The sequence below is a fragment of the Ursus maritimus genome, unplaced genomic scaffold (assembly GCF_017311325.1).
Source record: "Ursus maritimus isolate PB19 unplaced genomic scaffold, ASM1731132v1 scaffold_30, whole genome shotgun sequence".
Classification (NCBI taxonomy): Eukaryota; Metazoa; Chordata; class Mammalia; order Carnivora; family Ursidae; genus Ursus; species Ursus maritimus.
In genome coordinates, this window is record NW_024425564.1 from 19435473 (window position 1) to 19453798 (window position 18326).

The following is an 18326-nucleotide window of genomic DNA, read 5'->3' on the forward strand; positions in this document are numbered from 1 at the left end:
TAAGTTACTTAGCATTGACATGGGAGCTTTCATGCCGGAATCTTAAATCACTATGTAAATATCAATTATGCATCAAAATTCCAATAACTCAGCAGGCTCTGACATTTGCTTTGAGTCACTGTTGAAGAACAAGTTCTGTGGCTTTGAATACTGATGAAACAGAACCTCAGACTCCGTGCTCTCCACTGCCCTCAAATTAATAATGGTTATTAGTACTGACACACTGCCCGGGACTTGGGTAGCCCTTTGTAGCTTGATTGTACTAGAGCACTGAACTATCATTCCTTTATTGCTGTTTTTGTTTTTTGTTATTACCCTAAAAGGTTCTGTGAGACAATGAAGGAAATTTCCATCACAAATTGCCAGCAGAAACTGTGAAGGGCGATGCCTACCTGGGGCATTTAATGACTTGAGCCGAAGCCTGCAGAGCATTACACATCGTCCCTGTGTATGAAGGCATGTTTGGTGAGTGGAGCAGTTAATACTAGTTTCAGATGCTCTTGGGACAGCTCAGAACAAGCAGGTCCAAGCTCTGAGCTATCTTCAACTGCCTCTCTAGGTTATCAGAACTGTGCCTTAAGAATGAAGGATGTGTCTGTTGGTGCAAGCTGGTGCAGCCACTCTGGGAAACAGTATGGAGGTTCCTTAACAAGTTGAAAATAGAGCTACCCTACAACCCAGCAATTGTACTACTGGGTATTTACCCCAAAGACACAGGTGTAGTGATCCGAAGGGGCACCTGCACCCCAATGTTTATAGCAGCAATGTCCACAATAGGCAAACTATGGAAAGAGCCCAGATGTCCGTCGACATATGAATGGATAAAGAAGATGTGAAACACACACACACACACACACACACACACACACACACAATGGAATATTACTCAGCCATCAGAAAGGATGAATAGTTACCATTTACATTGACCTGAATGTAACTGGAGAGTATTATGCTGAGAAAAATAACTCAATCAGGGAAAGACAATTATCATGTGGTTTCACTCATATGTGGAATATAAGAAACAGTGCAAAGGATCATAAGGGAAGGGAGGGAAAACTGAATGGGAAGAAATCAGAGAGGGAGACAAACCATGAGAGACTCTTAACTATGGGAAACAAACTGAGGGTTGCTGGAGGGGAGGGGAGTGGGGGGATGGGGTCACTGGGTGATAGGCATTAAAGAGGGCACATGATGGGATGAGCACTGGGTGCTATAAGTAACTGAGGAATCACTGAACACTACATCTGAAACTAACGCTGTACTAGGTGTTGGCTAATTGAATTTAAATAAATAAAAAGAATGAAGGATGGGTCACTCATTGAGAGGGCGATTTATAAGACAACCGAACCCTCACCTTGCCACACAATCATGTGTTTTTTAACCAGAGCAGCTGCCAATGAACAGATTCTCTCTCCAAGATGAATTGCTTGCATTATTATTATTTTTTTAATCACATCTCTGGAAATTCCTCCTTGCAACATAACCCATTAAATTTTTTTTTTTTTTTTTTAGCCCGGCTCAGCAATCAAGTCAGTCCTTTGGGCTAACCTGAGACCGTTGGCTGGTGTTGACAGCCAGGACCAGGCAACCAGGAAACCATGTGCTCACTGGCTGCTTTTCCTTTTCAGCGGCTGCCAGGTGTAGCCCTGACTTCCCAAGTGCCTCTGGCTCTCCGTCGCATCCTGCCTGTTATCTCTGTCTGGCAAACAACCACGCCGGGCTTCCAGAACTTCAGAGCTTTCGGGGCACTGATGATAAGTTATTCTCAGCCCCCGGTGCCAAAAGTGCTCTTGGCCGGCGCACTGAGGAAGACTATTGTTGTCGCTGGCTGTTATCTCCCGCCCCGACAGCACTTGGCAGGTGTGCGAGCCCATCTCTGGGCCGGGGAAGCGGGGCGCTGGCCTCGAGATGAGTCAGCGCGTCAATAAACAAGCGTCGCGGAGGAAATAGCAACCAGTCTTGAAAACAAAAAAAGAAACATTTTGAGGTTTGTTGGATGCTGAGCTGTTTGTCCTCGTAGCGCGCCCCTGCTTTATCTCCCTTCGCAGCCTTCCTATCAAAGAAACGGGGAAGTTAGTAGTTTATCAAATGTTCATCGGCTGTAATGTTTACGGACTCCTTACATAGCCTGGAAAGTATTTTTGGTGCTGGGGGGAGTGGGGTACTGTTTTCCTTGATTGCAAACTTATATCGTTGTCATTCATCTCCCCTTCCGTCAGACTCCGTATTCTAGGAAATCCCAAGGCTCCCGAGACTGGTGTTGTCTCCTGAACGTACTCCCCGGCCACCAGGGATACCGTCCAGATGGTGGGTGGCCTTGCAGGTGCCTGCAGGGGGAGGAGAATGGCGAGCTTTCTCCCCAGCGCTGCAACCCTGCTCCGGGGAGGCTCTGTCTCTGCGGCAGTAGTGCAGGGCAGAGGAAGAGCGGGGAACAGCTCTCACCCCAGGCTTGCCCAGCAAACAGGGCCTGATGCCGGCAACTCAGCGCGGGCCACGGGGCCCAAGTACCCCCCTCAGTGTCTGCCTGCATCATGTGTGGGCCAAACACCAGGCTTCGGTGATTCAGCAGGAACCCAGAGGGCCCACAGGAGACAGGAAGGAAACCTTAAAAGTGTGGTGTGTTCCCACTGGGACTGTTGAGGACACATGGGCAGAGCAGGGCTGCTCCAGTCCCCAGGACCACCTTCCTCTCAGAGATCTAGAACGGACAAGAGTGGTGCTTTCTGTACCAGACTCTCTAAGGTCCCCTGGGGTTGGGACCACAGGTGAGATGGGAGTCCCTGGGGTGACACAGGCACACCTTGCAATAATCCTGTGGTAAGAGAGTCCTAAGAAGGGTGACCGTATCTCTTGATTTCCTCCAGAGATCCTGGGTTTACCCTGGCATATATATTGTTTTTAAATTGAAATTATTTGTTTATTTATTTGAGAGAGAGAGAACACAAGCCAGGAGAGGGGAGCAGCAGAGGCAGAGGGAGAAGCAGAGTCCCCGCTGAGCAGGGAGCCTGATGTGGGGCTCGATCCCAGGACCCTGAGATCACGACCTGAGCTGAAGGCAGACCCTTAACCGACGGAGCCACCAGGCGTCCCTCCCCTGGCACATGTATTAATAACACCCCTTTTCAAGGTGAAGTAGAAAGTTACCAGCTTTCTACAAGAAGTAGAAAATGACCAGCACCTCACTTTTTTCACACTCAAAAGTGTCTTCATTGGCATGATAACAGGTCCCCTTGTCAGTCCACACCCTCATGGGGCTAAGATAAGCACTCCCCATGCCACAGCTGCACTATGAGTGGCACTCACCACCTGGGCTTTTATTTAACGTGGTTTCAGCAAACATTTGCTCAGCACCCCAGCCACTGTGGTAGGCAAAGGGGACAACAGCATGCATACGAGAGACAGACTCATGGGTAGATGACTACAGGGCCCTGTGTTAAATGCACAGCAGATGCACATACAAAATAGGACGGCAGAGTGTCTTTGAAATGTCCATTTAGCGAAGAGCTGCCTGCCCACTTAGAAAAGTATCTAGAGGGGCGCCTGCGTGGCACAGCGGTTAAGCGTCTGCCTTCGGCTCAGGGCGTGATCCCGGCGTTACGGGATCGAGCCCCACATCAGGCTCCTCCGCTATGAGCCTGCTTCTTCCTCTCCCACTCCCCCTGCTTGTGTTCCCTCTCTCGCTGGCTGTCTCTATCTCTGTCGAATAAATAAATAAAATCTTTAAAAAAAAAAAAAAGAAAAGTATCTAGGGTACGTACTGGCTTGCAAGTGGGGATGGCAGTGGTGGCATGAGCAGTGTGAGCAGACAGAAAACCAGAAGCCCATGGAGCAGACATGTTCTTGCTGTGCTTCTGGAAGCACTGTCAGCATCTGGAGAGCAGAGTGCAAACAGGAGCACAAAAGCACTCACATTTTCCCTAAAGACACGCAAAATTTTTAACTTCAATATTTACTCCTATCAATGCTTGGCTACCACCAAATATGTAAAATAAATCTGCTCTACAGAAGCTAAGATCCATGCATGGAGTTTTACACTAACAAAGAAGAATTCTCCTTCGATTCTATTTTTACTCAGGCCTCCTGGCAGCAGACCATTCTCTCTTTTATTATCAGCCTTCAGCACTAATGCAAAATTTAATAAGTACTGGTTTTTCTAATCACTTTTTTTTCTAGTGGCTCAGTGAACATGGCTGCACTTTTAAACTTCGTCTGTGTTCATGAATTTTCTACTGAACATCCCTAGCCACTTCTTCATTTGTTCTGAGGCCAATCATACTTTAAGACCCAATTCACATGTTGACTCCTTAGGAAACCAATCCTGATTCCATGAGGCAAGACTGGTCTTATTCTGTATATTGATTCTTGATGGTATTTAGGACATTATTATGTCACAGCAATTTGTCTCTAAGTCATTGTCCACAGTGATACTGAATTCCTGGAAGCCAGACATTACCTCTGATTCACCTTTCCAATTCTGGTATTTAGCCCCGGGTTCAGTTAAATAATATATCCTATTTTGAATAAACATCATCATAGGTTTGTATCTTTAAAAAAGAGTGTACAACTGAAGGAATCATCCAGAGAATATTCCTGGGGGACTGTCACCTAGGTCAAGAAGGAGAAAGTTACCAGCACCAAGAAGTCCCTCCTTGAGCCCCCTCCCAATCACTACATTCTCCCACCTCTCCAAGGATAACCAGATACTGGTTGTACTATTTTGAATATTATATACATGGAATCATATAGTATATATAACTTTGCATCTGGCTGATTTCACTCAACATTACATTCGTGAGATTCATGCATAATACGGTCTGTAGCTGGATTAGTTCATTTCAGGCATCTGTAGAGTATTGCATTGTATGAACATACCACACTTTATTTATCCATTCTGCTGCCGATAGATATTTGGGTTCTTTGCAACTTGGGACTCTTACAAATCAAGCTCTTATAACTGGGTTTGCATCATTTCTTTAGTCTTGTCAAATACACAACTTTTAGTTCTGCAGGTCTTCTCTATTCCTATTTTCCATTTTATTAATTCTTCTCATCTACTTATTCCTTATTTCTACTTTTTTTTAAAGATTTATTTTTCTTTTTTGAGAGCGAGAATGAGAAAGAGCCAAATAGAGGCAGAGGGAGAGGGAGACAAGCAGACTCCCCACTGAGCAGGGAGCCTGATCCAGGACTCACCCCAGGACCCTGAGATCATGACCTGGGCCAAAATCTAGAGCCGGCCACCTAACCGGCTGAGCCACCTAGGCACTCCCCCCTTATTTCTACTTTCTTTAGGTTTAATTTGCTGTTTTTCTCAAAGTTCTAGAGATAAGTGATTAGAAAACTGATTAATATTTCCTTCCCATATATTATTTTTCTGTAAATTTAAATTTTTTGTAAATCTAATATTTTGTAATTTTTTTGTAAATTTTAATTCACAGTTTAAAAATTTTAAACTATATTGGGGCACCTGGGTGGCTCAGTTGTTAAGCATCTGCCTTCGGCTCAGGGCGTGATCCCAGCGTTCTGGGATCGAGCCCCACATCAGGCTCCTCCGCTGAGAGCCTGCTTCTTCCTCTCCCACTCCCCCTGCTTGTGTTCCCTCTCTCGCTGGCTGTCTCTCTTTCTGTCAAATAAATAAATAAAAATCTTAAAAAAAATTTTTTTTTAAACTATGACTTTTCCTTTAAGCGTGGCTTCAGTTGCATCCCCAAACCTTCAATGTCACAAATTCTCTTTCAGTTTATAATATATTAAAAGATTTTATTTATTTATTTATTTATTTATTTATTTATTTATTTGACAGAGAGAGAGCAGGAGAGCACTGGCAGGGGGAGCAGCAGAGGGAGAGAAAGAAGCAGGCTCCCCGCTGAGCAGGGAGCCTGATGTGGGGCTCCATCCCAGGACCCTGAGATCATGCCCTGAGCCGAAGGCAGATGCTTAACCGACTGAGCCACCCAGATGCCCCTCACTTTACAATATTTTCTGACTTCCACTGTGATTTCCCCTTTGACCCAGGGCTTATTTAGACATAATATTTATTTCTAGTAATATTTTCATTATTAATTTGTAGCTTAATTCTAAGTTGTCAGAACACAGTGTGTATGATCTTCGTATTCTGAAATCTGTTGAAACTTGTTTTATGGCCCAGCAGGGGGCCACTTTTCATAGATGCTCCTGTGTACTTAAGAATAATATATATTCTGCATATTGTGCGGCAATAGGTACCCTGTTCTATGGATGCCAATTTGATCAAGCTTGTTAATTGTCCTGTTCAACTTTTCTACTGTTTTACTGATTTTTCAGTGCCTTTTGCTCAATCATTAAGACAGTTACATTATTTGCTGCAAATTTAGAATTTTTATACTTTGTTGGTGAATTAAATATTTTATCATTCCAAAGTATTTCTCCCTTATCTCTTGGACTGTATTTTGCTCAGTATCCTTTCTCTGATATTACTATAGTTACTAGTTTTCTTTTGGTTAGTGTTTCCACAATATACCTTTTCTTGTCTTTTTCTATCTATATCTCTACATATTTGTTTGCCTTCAATCTTTTCTGTGTTCTCATAATTTGTCTCTTGTAAAAGCACCATTTTAAAAAAATAAACTCAGCTATCAATGTTTACATTTTAAGAAAAGCCTTTTGTCACTATATACATTTAATGTATTTCTTAAGATATATTTGTTTTGAAATCTACAGTCTTCCTATCAGCTTTATGCTCATCTTGCCTATTCTAGGTCATTTTTTTTCCCCTCTTCTTTTTTTGCCTTCTTTAGAATTGACTCAATATTTTAAGATAATTTTCTTCCCTTAACTTGGCAGTTTTCAATCATTTACTATTTTAGTAGGAAAGACTACCAAACACGTATTATTGAATGTCCAAAGCTAGTATTACAGTGCCTGACTGGCTCATTGACAGAGCATGAGACTCTTAACCTCAGAGTTGTGAGTTTGAGCCCCACACTGGGAGAAGAGTTTACATTAATAAATAAATAAATAAATAAATAAATAAATAAATAAATAAATAAATAAAATCTTAAAAAGAAAAGCTAATATCGTTAACATTTTTACTTCTAAATGCAAGGGACTTTGGAATAATTTCATTTATACCCCTCCTGATTGTTGCTGAGAGTCTAAAAAAAAAATCTTTCTGTATTTTTTTTAAAATTTTTTCAAATATTTTATTTATTCATTTGAGAGAGAGAGAGAGAGAGACAGAGACAGAGAACACAAGCAGAGGCAGAGGTAGAGAGATAAGCAGACTCCCTGCTGAGTAGGGAGCCCACTGCGAGGCTCCCTCCTAGGACTCTGAGATCATGACCTGAGCCAAGGGCAGATGCTTAACTGAGCCAGCCAGGTGCCCCTCTATATTTCTTTTAACATCAGTTGGTATTTTATTTTATTTTATTTTATTTGTTTTTACTTTTTTAAAAAATTAAAGTATAGTTGATCATACAACTAGCTAGTGACGCAAGTAAATTCTTAAATCAGTTATTCACACTTCTTAGAGCTCTGGGCTCTTTCTTCCATAACACACCAGTTTTGCTGTTTGAGAAAACTTCTATATATAAATTGTGGTTCCTTTTTTTTAAAAGATTTTATTTATTTATTTGAGAGAGAGAAAGAGAGAGCACAATCAGGGGGCAGGGTAGGAGACAGAGGGAGAGAAGTAGACCCCTGCCCCATCTTAGGACTCTGGGATCATGACCCAAGCCGAAGGCAGACACTTAACCAGCTGAGCCACCCAGAGGCCTCAGGAGCTGAGGTTGATACAAAGAAGATGAGGCTAGAGCTATTGAGACGGTAGGACATACAAGTCACCAGATACAACTTAAAAAAAAAAAAAAAAGCCTTAACAGCAGGAATGAATTATCAAAGAAAGAAACTGATGGATTGGGGCACCTGGGTGGCTCAGTCGTTAAGTGCCTGCCTTCAGCTCAGGGCGTGATCCTGGAGTCCTGCGATCGAGCCCCACATAGGGCTCCCTGCTCTGCTGGGAGTCTGCTTCTTCCTCCCCCACTCCCCCTACTTGTGTTTTCTCTCTCTGTAGCTGTCTCTCTGACAAATAAATAAATAAAATCTTAAAAAAAATTTTTTTTTTAATTTAAAAAAATTTTTTTAAAAAGAAACTGATGGGTTGTCTTCATGAGAACAATGAAGAGAGCAGACAGGGGACTAGGAAAAGTTGAGGTTATCCTATGAAAGCATCTTAAAGTAGAAAAGTGAGGCTCTTGCTCTCTTTAGTGCTTTAGTTTACAAAGTATTTTCACACACTGGATGGTGATGGTGGTAAAATGGGGCAGGAGTCAGGGAGGGGAGGCAGCTGACTGGGCTGCGTCTGTCAGTGCAAGGATGGAAAGCAAGTCAAGATGGAAAGAAATGGCCAGGAGGGGATAAAGGCCATCGTACAAACTAAATCCGTACAGAAGTAAAAATGCTGTGGAAACTGGAAATTTTTTTCTGGATTCACAGATTTTATAAATGTAGTATACCATTTATTCTGTACAGAACTCACACTAGTCATAGATGCGTTTGCAGTGTCTTTACATTAGTTTTTCCCTAAGTCCAGATTATTAGTAGTCCTGGGTGTTTCCATAACCCATCTGCTAATACAGATACCGTCTTCAATGTCCTGTTACCAGCATCGCTTCTGAGCCACATTGATTTATCCCTTCATACACTACTTCACTCATGTGAGAAACACTTATTAAAATTTATGCTAGGAACTAAGGAAACAGATAAAAGACACAGTCCCTGCTGCCAAGAAGTTGCTTGGCTTACTGATGGAATTTCCTAGTACCCCATGTTGCTCTTGGTTATGCAAACATTAGATTCCTAGATTTTTCACTCATGGTTATTCCATTTAGAAAAAGAGGCCCCACTGAGGTTGTTCACTGAGATCGCCATTAGGCATAAGGGCAGGCCTCATGACGGACTCTGAGTCCTGGAGCCTTCCCACAGTGACCAGACCGTATCGCTTTGGCTAAAACTGTGTGAAAACAGCAAAATGACAACTTAGTATTGCTTTTAAATCCTAATGACAGAAAAGGGAGCCAACGCTTTACCCAGGAAGGAAGAAAATGCTATGTCACTTGCTGGGACACTAATGTCAAAATGGGAGGGGGACGTAAGGAGTGCTAACATTCAGATGGCGTTATTGTTCACAAGTTAATTAAAGTCGAATTGTATTAAACATTCAGTTCCTTGGTCCCACTAGCCACATCCTAAGTGCTCAAGAGTCCTGTGTAGCTAATGGCCACCCCACTGGATAGCAGAGATAATAGCACGTTTCCATCACCTCGGAAAGTAAATGCAATGGGTCTCCTGAAAAGGTTGCAAATGGATCTGGATAGCAAAAAAAAAAAAAAAGAATTATAATTATATGTAATGAGAGGTTTTATTTTCTTTTAAAGTTCAGTTAGAACTTTCTAGTGTGTAATTAAATCACACAATAATGACGGAGACACACTTTCTCCTGGCTTTGGATGTTTGGATGACCCACTGTTCGAAGCTTGTCTGGGATATTCAAGACACTGCGCCCGTGGGTCCAGCTACCAGGTGGGCCAGGGGTCACTAACTCTGTTGTCTCCAGCTCAACCAGCTGCTGGTTCATGGAAAAGTCCTGTCAAAGCAAAGCACTGAAATAAGGATGCACATTCGTCCTGAACATTTAACAAACACCCTGTCTGCCGAGTACTGGGTTCCATAATAGGAGCGAAATCCCATTTAATAAGCGGGTCCTCTTATTCATGTGATTAGACACTTAAAGGTTTGCCCTTGACCTGCTCACATGAGAGGGACAGAATGGAGTCATTCTGCAATGGATCTTGTTAAGTGTAACTTCTCTTGCTCCCACTGACATACTATGCGTTTCTACGCTCCATTTACTTGCTCAAAACCAAGTCCATTGGATCCATTCTACTCTTCATCTTAAAACGTCAGACAGAAGTACACGGAAGGGTGCAGTGTCTGTTGAGTCACGTGGATAAACATGAGCAGTAACAATGTCAGACCTGGAGCTGGGGCGAAAGGAGATTGGAAAACGCTAGTTTATGTCTTCTGTCTACCCCCTGGTGGAGGGATTCATTACAAGTTGTAGCCGAAGAAGGAAAGAGAAAGAGAAAAAAAGCATGAATTCTTTCCTGAGTATCTATTCAGTCCCTCCCTCAGTAATCTAGTGTTTTTGTTTATAGGAGATTGCTAGCTCCACCGGAGAAGAACCCAAACCCCTTCTTTCCCTTTGAACATGCTCTTTCCTGGGAATGGCAGGAGCAGCACAGCAGGGGGCGGGGGGGGCTGCCCTGCCAAAATGCTTACTTACCTCTGAACTTAAGGGGCCATCACTCTGGGTGCAAAAAAAAAAAGAGTTATGAGCTTTGCTGCTCTGACAGGTCTGGAATCCTTCCCTTGGCCATGGATAATACCTAGTGATTCAGAGGAAGTACTGTCAATTCTTCAAAGTGAACCTAGCTAATTGTGTAATGTTATTCTGAGGCATTGGGAGAAGCCAAAAAAGAAGGGAGGATGGGGAGAAATTCCTTCCTTTCCAACGATCAGCTTACATCCTGCACCATCAGATTTGATTATCCTTATCTTTTCTTGCATAACTACAAATGTTATGACTGGCCAGAAGTGACCAGACTTCCAAAAAAAAAAAAAAAAAAAAAAAAGCTCCAGCCACAATATTTGACTCCATGACTGCCTGTGGGGGTGAATTCCTTAGCCCGGCCACACGCTGTGTGAACAGCTATTTCTTTGATTTATTCATTGACCAGTTCTTAATGCTATCAGGTGCCCCCTGTTCCCACATTAGAGGATGTGACCAAAAGAAAAGTCTGTTTATTTTGCATCATCCCTTTTCTTTTTCTTTCTTTTCTTTTTTTTTTAAGATTGACATCTGTATTTGAGAGGGAGAACACATGGGTGGGGGGAGGGGCAGAGGGAGAGACTCTCCAGCAGACTCCCTGCTAGCGTGGAGCATGACGCAATGATGCAACGTGGGGCTCAATGTCACCACCCTGGGATGAGATCGTGACCCGAGCCAAAACCAAGAGTTGGACGCTTACCCAACTGAGCCACCCAGGCACCCCTCAACCCTTTTCATTTAGGCAATTTAACCTAAATATACTCTAACCTGTTTTTCTCATACTGCTTAGTAATTTTAAAAATTAATTCAAATTTTTAAAGGTACCTTAAAAGAAGGAATTAATTTTTTAAGCTACCTTTAAAAAAAACGAGTAATACAAGGACATAATTAAAATCATTTAGGCAGAGAAAAATAAAAAAAATAAAAAATAAACAATAAAATCATTTAGGCACTGCAATAAATGAAAAAAGCAAGTATCTCTCCCAATGCAGACCCTTGGCTTCCCAGTCCCCACTTCCAAGGCAGTATTATCACCAGCTGCTACAGTATACTCCAGAGATACCCAAACTCACAGACGTGTGCTTTTCCTTTTTTTAAAAATGCATTTTCACATTTCTTGGGGAGCATTCCATTTTGTCATAGTGCCACTTCATCGTTTTTCATGGCTGCATAGTACACTAATATGACTACACCATAATTTCTTTAACTAGTTCCAAATTGATGGATATTTATGTTTCCAATAATGTGCTCATATATGAAAAGCCCCAACAAAGATCTCTGTAGACATGCCTTAACATACAAAGACAAGTATCTGTATTTTAAATGTTGATAGATATTCCCAGACTGTCCTCCAAAGATGTAATTTTAATTTCTATTCTTACCAACCCTACGTAAGAGTCCTTGTTTCCCACAATCTTCCATCAAATGCTAGCTCTACCTGAAGAACCACACACAGTGTAAGCCTCCAAATAAACACTAAGTCCTCACACTGAACCTTCTACCCTTGTAAAACCAGTCCCACCCGCGCAAGCCCTAATACCTGACAGAGAAAAGGAAAGAAGATGAAACCAACAAACAAAATGGGTTGTATGAACAAACAACTAGAGCCACCTAGAGGTTCCTGGGCTTCAGTACCACCAAGTTCGTCAACTGCTCAATTTGTACCAGTAATTGTGTATGTGCTTTTTAGGGGTGGAGGTGGAGAGAGGAATCCATAATTTTCAATAGATTCCCAAAATGCCCAACTTCTGCCGAAAAGGCTAACAATCAGTTACCTAGACACTAAAAAAAAGAGAAAGACCTATATAGAAGTAAAACGGCATAGAAATCCAAGGGCCTGATTTCACGGCCTAATGTGGATATACGAATTAACACTGTACACTTAAAACTATTAAGATATAAAATAATGAAATCACATTAGAGTTAGAATCACTTCTCAAATTTTGGATTAGTTTTTTTAAATTTTTATTTAAATTCGATTTAGTTAACATATAGTGTATTATTGGTTTCAGGTGTAGAATTCAGTGATTCATTGGTTGCATATATTAACACCCAGTGCTCATTCCATCACGTGCCCTCCTTAATGCCCATCACCAGTTACCCCACCTCCTCACCCACTTCCCCCCCAGCAGCCCTCAGTGTTTCCTAGAACTAAGAGTCTCTCACAGTTTGTCTCCCTCTCTGTTTTTATTTTATTTTTCCTTCCCTTCTCCTATGTTCATCTGTTTTGTTTCTTAAATTCCACATACTAGAAAACATTTCAAAAACAAAATTTGTGGCCCAAGGTGGTTTTGTCTAAATTCTGTGACATCAGGCAGAGAGGTTAACAAAAAAATTAACTCACATTCTGCCATCATTTTGTAAGAATATTTTAACATCAAAAAGCAGGAAAGATGTAGCCTTAGAGTAAAAGGCAGAGGCCTTTAAGTTGAATACAGTTGACTCTATTTAAAACTCCCTCCATTAAGAAGTTGTGGTCCATATATACAATGGAATATTACTCAGTTATCAGAAAGAACGAGTTCTCAACATTTGCTGCAACATGGACGGCACTGGAGGAGATAATGCTAAGTGAAATAAGTCAAGCAGAGAAAGACAATTATCATATGGTTTCTCTCATCTATGGAACATAAGAACTAGGATGATCGGTAGGGGAAGAAAGGGATAAAGAAAGGGGGGTAATCAGAAGGGGGAATGAAGCATGAGAGACTATGGACTATGAGAAACAAACTGAGGGCCTCAGAGGGGAGGGGGGTGGGGGAATGGGATAGACCATTCCCATGGGTAGTAAGGAGGGCACGTATTGCATGGTGCACTGGGTGTTATACGCAAGTAATGAATCATCGAACTTTACATCGGAAACCGGGGATGTACTGTATGGTGACTAACATAATATAACAAAAAATCATTAAAAAAAAAAAAAACTCCCTCCATTGACCCTCATTTTCTCATTTCAATCATCTGGCCCAGGAATCTGAATGGTGCGGACAGGAAAACTCTGTCACGTGTTCTCACTGTCCTTGGACTGGCACTTGGAAACTGCTGCTATCAGGGACTGGCTCTTAAATCCGTGAAGGCCAGGGCTCCTTGCACAGCTGAAAACCCAGAGGAGTGAGCACCAAAATCCGAGTCCCGGGTTTGCCGTGAATGAACTTTAGTTACTTCACCTCTCTTTGAATTTCAGTTCCTGACATCCCATGAGAATAGCAACACCTTGCCAGCCACTGCACAGGACTGACAGGTTCAAATAAAATAAATAGGTGAGCAAGGTTTCTTCTGTAAAGTATAATGTGGGATCCACTTTAAGTACCAACATTTACTGAGCAAAAACAAAACAAAACAAAATAAACAAAAAAACAAAGAAACATTTACCGAGTATTGTTAAAGTGCCAGATATTGGTTTTTGTTTTTTAAGATTTATTTTATTATTTATTTGGGGGGGGGACAGGCAGGGGGAGAGGATCTCAAGCAGACTCTGTGCTCAGCACAGAGCGTGATGCAGGGCTTGATCCCACGACCCTGAGATCATGACCTGAGCTGAAACCAAGAGTCAGACGCTAATTAACCAACTGAGCTGCCCAGGCGCCCCTGATGGGCCAGATATTGTTTTGTACGAATATTACCCCATCTAGCCCTCGTAGGCACCAGATGAGGGAAGCCGAGGCTGAGAGGAAAAAGTAACGTGTGAGGTTTATTCAGCTGGTGAGGAGTAAGGTCAGGACTTGACCCCCGGGCTGCCTGGTTCTAATTCCATATTCTTAATCATTACTACACACTCTCTTCTAACTAATCATATCCTTCTTCTTATTATTATTATTACAATTCTTGTAGGTTTTAATTCCAGCTTCTGGCTGAATACCGCTAATTATTAATCGTTTGCCAGACTCAGGCTCCTCTGGTGAGTCTGCAACAGCTACAGATGACAGCTTTTAGTTTCACGACAAAGGACTGGCTCAGGGAACCATTCAGCTAATACACGTCCCTCTTATTTTAATCTTCAGATATCAACCTTCATAGCTAGCTGTAAGACCGAGCCAGTGTAACCACCGGCCTATACTGCTGAGAAAGAAGATTGGGCATTATTACATTGGACATATGTCCCTGGATAGGAATTAAAAAACAGGGAGTACGGGATATGAAATTCAAACTGTGAAGTCAGCTTGAGAAGTTGGATTCCATTTATTGAATCTTTAGTAAATGATAGGTAGGCATTAAAATAGTATGTGAGGCTTGCTGAAGCCAAAGAACCATTAAGAAACTCTGTAGTAAAGTGTTTTTCTCGTTTTATTTACTTATTTATTTAGAGTGCGAGCACGAGCTGGAGGAGGGGCAGAGGGAGAGAGAGAATACCAAGTAGACAAGCTCAGAGCCCCACATGGGGCTCCATCCCAGGACCCTGAGATCGTGACCTGAGACAAAATCAGGAGTCAGATGCTTAACCAACTAAGCCACCTAGGGGCGCCTCTCATTCATTTTATTTTGTGATTTATCTAGAATAAAACATCATTGATTTTTCTCTTTTGCTCAAGACAGGATCATCTTTGGTTAAAGTTGACCGCAGCTTTGGTAGTTTAAAGTCTAGAGCCGGGAAACCCTGGCAGGGTAGCATGAGTAATGGGCGGGGCCAACAAGCAGCAAGGACCGCACTGAGAGCCCAGCAGTCCTGCTGTCACCTGAGCCAGGTGGTGTCACCAGGACCAGCAGCTCCCATAGGTATCCTTTCCCCCCAAGCAGGACCACATTACCTCATACTTTACTTGGCAGCTTCCCAAGCAGACTTCCAGCACTGCCCCCCACACACCATACACTGTTTAAAGCAACACTTTCACCATGCCGCTCTCCCTCCGTAAACAAGCTGGCTCTTCTGGTCCCTATGGCATCTAATTCACTTCCATATGATTTATCCAATCACTTTTTCATTCCTTCAATGCCCCAACCCTGCTTCAGGTATGAAGGGAACTTCACTTTTCTCTAGCAGATAAAATGCTTGCTCTTATTCTGTGTGGCATTTTCTACCTGCTTCGTCTGCAAGGTGATATGAGGGTAGACGTCGGAATCAGACAAGATGGAGGTGAGACTCTCAAACTCTCCCTCAGAAATGGGTAAATTCTTTGTCTCGTTAAATAGTTTATTCATCACATTAAACCTATGAGGCAACTATTCTTATTGCCCCCCCCCCCCCGGCTTATAGGTGAAAAAACTGAAGCACAAAGAAATTAAGCACAGCCAGTTAGGAGAGGACCTGGGATTCAAATCCCAAAGTGCCTGGAACTCAGAGCCCCTGGTCTTCACTAGCTCTACAACCCCGAGCAGGTTCCTTAACCTGCCCGATCCTTAATACTCTCCCTACAAACAGGGAGAGAAATGTCTACCCCGCTGGATTAATGAGATTATGTATATGAAGCCTGACAGAGAGCCTGACATTCAAGAGGCCACAAAATGTTTCTGTCCCTTTTCATTTCTGTCCAATTCTATTCCACTCATCTTTCACAGTCTGCCTCTTCCATGAAGCTTCCTTGGAAGAAAGAATGAACTATTTCAGCGTACAGTGATTTCTTCCTCCTGTACAATCCAAGAGTTCTAAAATTTAGTTTTAAATTGTGTTTCAACTATTTCATTTAGGTTAGCCTTCGCTTCTCCACCTAAAATATTATATAGGCAGTAGCTACATATTAACCTTCATTTACATCCCCTGTACTTTGCAAAATACACCATAAGAACCAGATAAATGTTGGCCGGATTAGCAATGCAGCCCCCAGGATACAGTTTAGGACAACTGCATTTTATCTTAGCAAATGCTTATAAAAGGGTATTACGGTAAACACAGATTCATAATTTATCATTTATCCAGCCTGGATAACAATGAGTTGAAAATGAGGAACAAACTCTAATTTAACTTTCCTTCTTTGCTTACAGCCTGTTCTGTACCTGGTTGTTAAAGGCTAAGCAACTCTTGGTATCTGAAAAGCTGTACTCTATCTTACTGAATCGCTGTATTACCGAGGACACAATGTTGGTGCTAGGAAACATTGATAGCACCCATCCTTAAATATGTATGCAGCAATTAGGATTTAAGTGCTTCACAGACGTGTTAATTATTCATAGCTGGTGATTTCCCTCTGAAGTCATTATAAAGACTATTAAAGTAACTGGAATTTGCAGAACTGGCTAGCTATTGTGTTAAGCCAATCCTGGGAGTGAGCCAAGATAAGAAGCCAAAAATGATTCCACTGATACATACCACAGCCAAAACAACGAAGACAACTGATTTAAGGATCCAGACACAGTTCATTCTAAGTTCTTAAATTAGACCGAAGACCACCAAAAGCTGGCCCCGGCACACTCCACAGAAGGAACAAAGTGCCAAGACCTCACGCCTGGCCCTCTTCCACCCAGAAAGACTACTTTAACCACAATCCCAGAACCACACATGGGCTGCTTTCCATCCAGTCCTATGTGATGGCACAGGCCCTACTTTTGCTTTGTGCTGTTGTCATGGACCCTTCTTTGGATGGTGTTAATTTCATCTATTACCTTTTTAATTTAAAAAAAAATGATGATTTCCATATACAGTTTCTCAATTTGAGTCTCTTGGCTTGAAAAGGGTCAGTGGGAGTCGAAAGACAATGTCAAGTGGTAAGGAATTCTCTAATGTGGACATATGGCCATCAGGAGGAGCGAGATGAAGGCTGCCAGCTACACTGGCTGGCCAAGTAAGGGCCAGGCTAAATGGAATGATAACTTAAAGGAAGAAAACCTCAATATAGCTATTTCCACTATTTCCAAAGAACTGGTCAATATCTAATACAATCAGAAATAAATAATTTTAAATGCAAAATTTCACACTACACTTCTAAAAGTTATATATTTCACTACAGAACATGACCAACAATTTGATTCTGATGTATCATAATGAAAAGACACTAAATCAATACCCACACTTCTAGACGGGGAGAAGATTTATGAATACCCACACAAGCCAGACTGAAAATAGTCTACCCTACTGTGAAAAACTTCCGGAGACAGCTTGTGCAACCTCCCTAAGTAATGTGACAGTGTCTCGAGTGTCTCTTCGCGCTGCTAAATGTCACTCCCTGCGACACTTACACACGATAGGTTATACCTCTTATTTCGTAGGGAGGATATGTCAACACAAAGTCCAATAATCAGATGAAATTTCAAACAGGCAATCTTCTGGAAGTTTCCAAAGATATATAGTTGGCATAGTCCAAACTATATAGGCTCAAAGTCCATGACTGTCCCCAATTTTTTCTCAGGACACAAAGAAGAAAACCCATGATGAAATCATTTATTGTGCCAGTTTCCCTCCAGATGAGAATTCCAGAAGGCAATGTCTAAATTTTAGAAGTCTTCATTTCTCTTGCTTGCCATGAATGATTAGGCTACCTCGGTGATGTCCAGGTTGTTAAGGATCACAGAGAAGACAGCTCTTATTATGCATATCTACCAAGCCGCACTGAAGATAATGGATCCACAGGGTTCAAAAAAAGCTCTCACTCTACTTGAAAACATGTTTTCCTGAAATGGATATTCACGCTCTCCAGAAAGTGTACGTTTCTTATCAGAAAGCCTGAAACAGAAGCCCCAGATTCTCTTCAGGAGTAAAAGAAAAACAATGCCATAAATAAGTATAGTTCCAGAAGCTGCAGGTAATCTCTGGTATGGTTCCCAGAAATGGACAAAAAAGGACCCAAGGCCACCATCACACAAGAGGCTATAAGGCAATGAGCAGTGTTCCCAAAGCAAAGACAAACAACTTACCCGGCCAGGGACCCTCTTAGTAACGCCAAGTGGGTAGTAATTCATTACTGCTGGTCACTGGATTCCAGTGGAGGAAACTGAAATGTCATACCTTCATTCACAACACCGGCTCATGGAATTATTTTTTCCGGATTCCTTGGGAAGTTAAAGTATTTGAGAAGAATATCAGGAACTGTTG

General features: G+C 42.1%; 1 protein-coding gene across 1 annotated transcript in view; it reads right to left on the reverse strand.

Moving 5' to 3' along the window:
* Positions 1-1252: 1252 nt before the first annotated feature.
* Positions 1253-18326, reverse strand: part of BLOC1S5 (biogenesis of lysosomal organelles complex 1 subunit 5) — a 77414-nt gene continuing 60340 nt past the window's right edge. Inside the window, exon 4 of the mRNA XM_040645034.1 lies at positions 1253-2053. Within this exon, the coding sequence (XP_040500968.1) occupies positions 1813-2053 (241 nt within the window). The 3' untranslated portion in view covers positions 1253-1812. The remainder of the gene's footprint in view (positions 2054-18326) is intronic.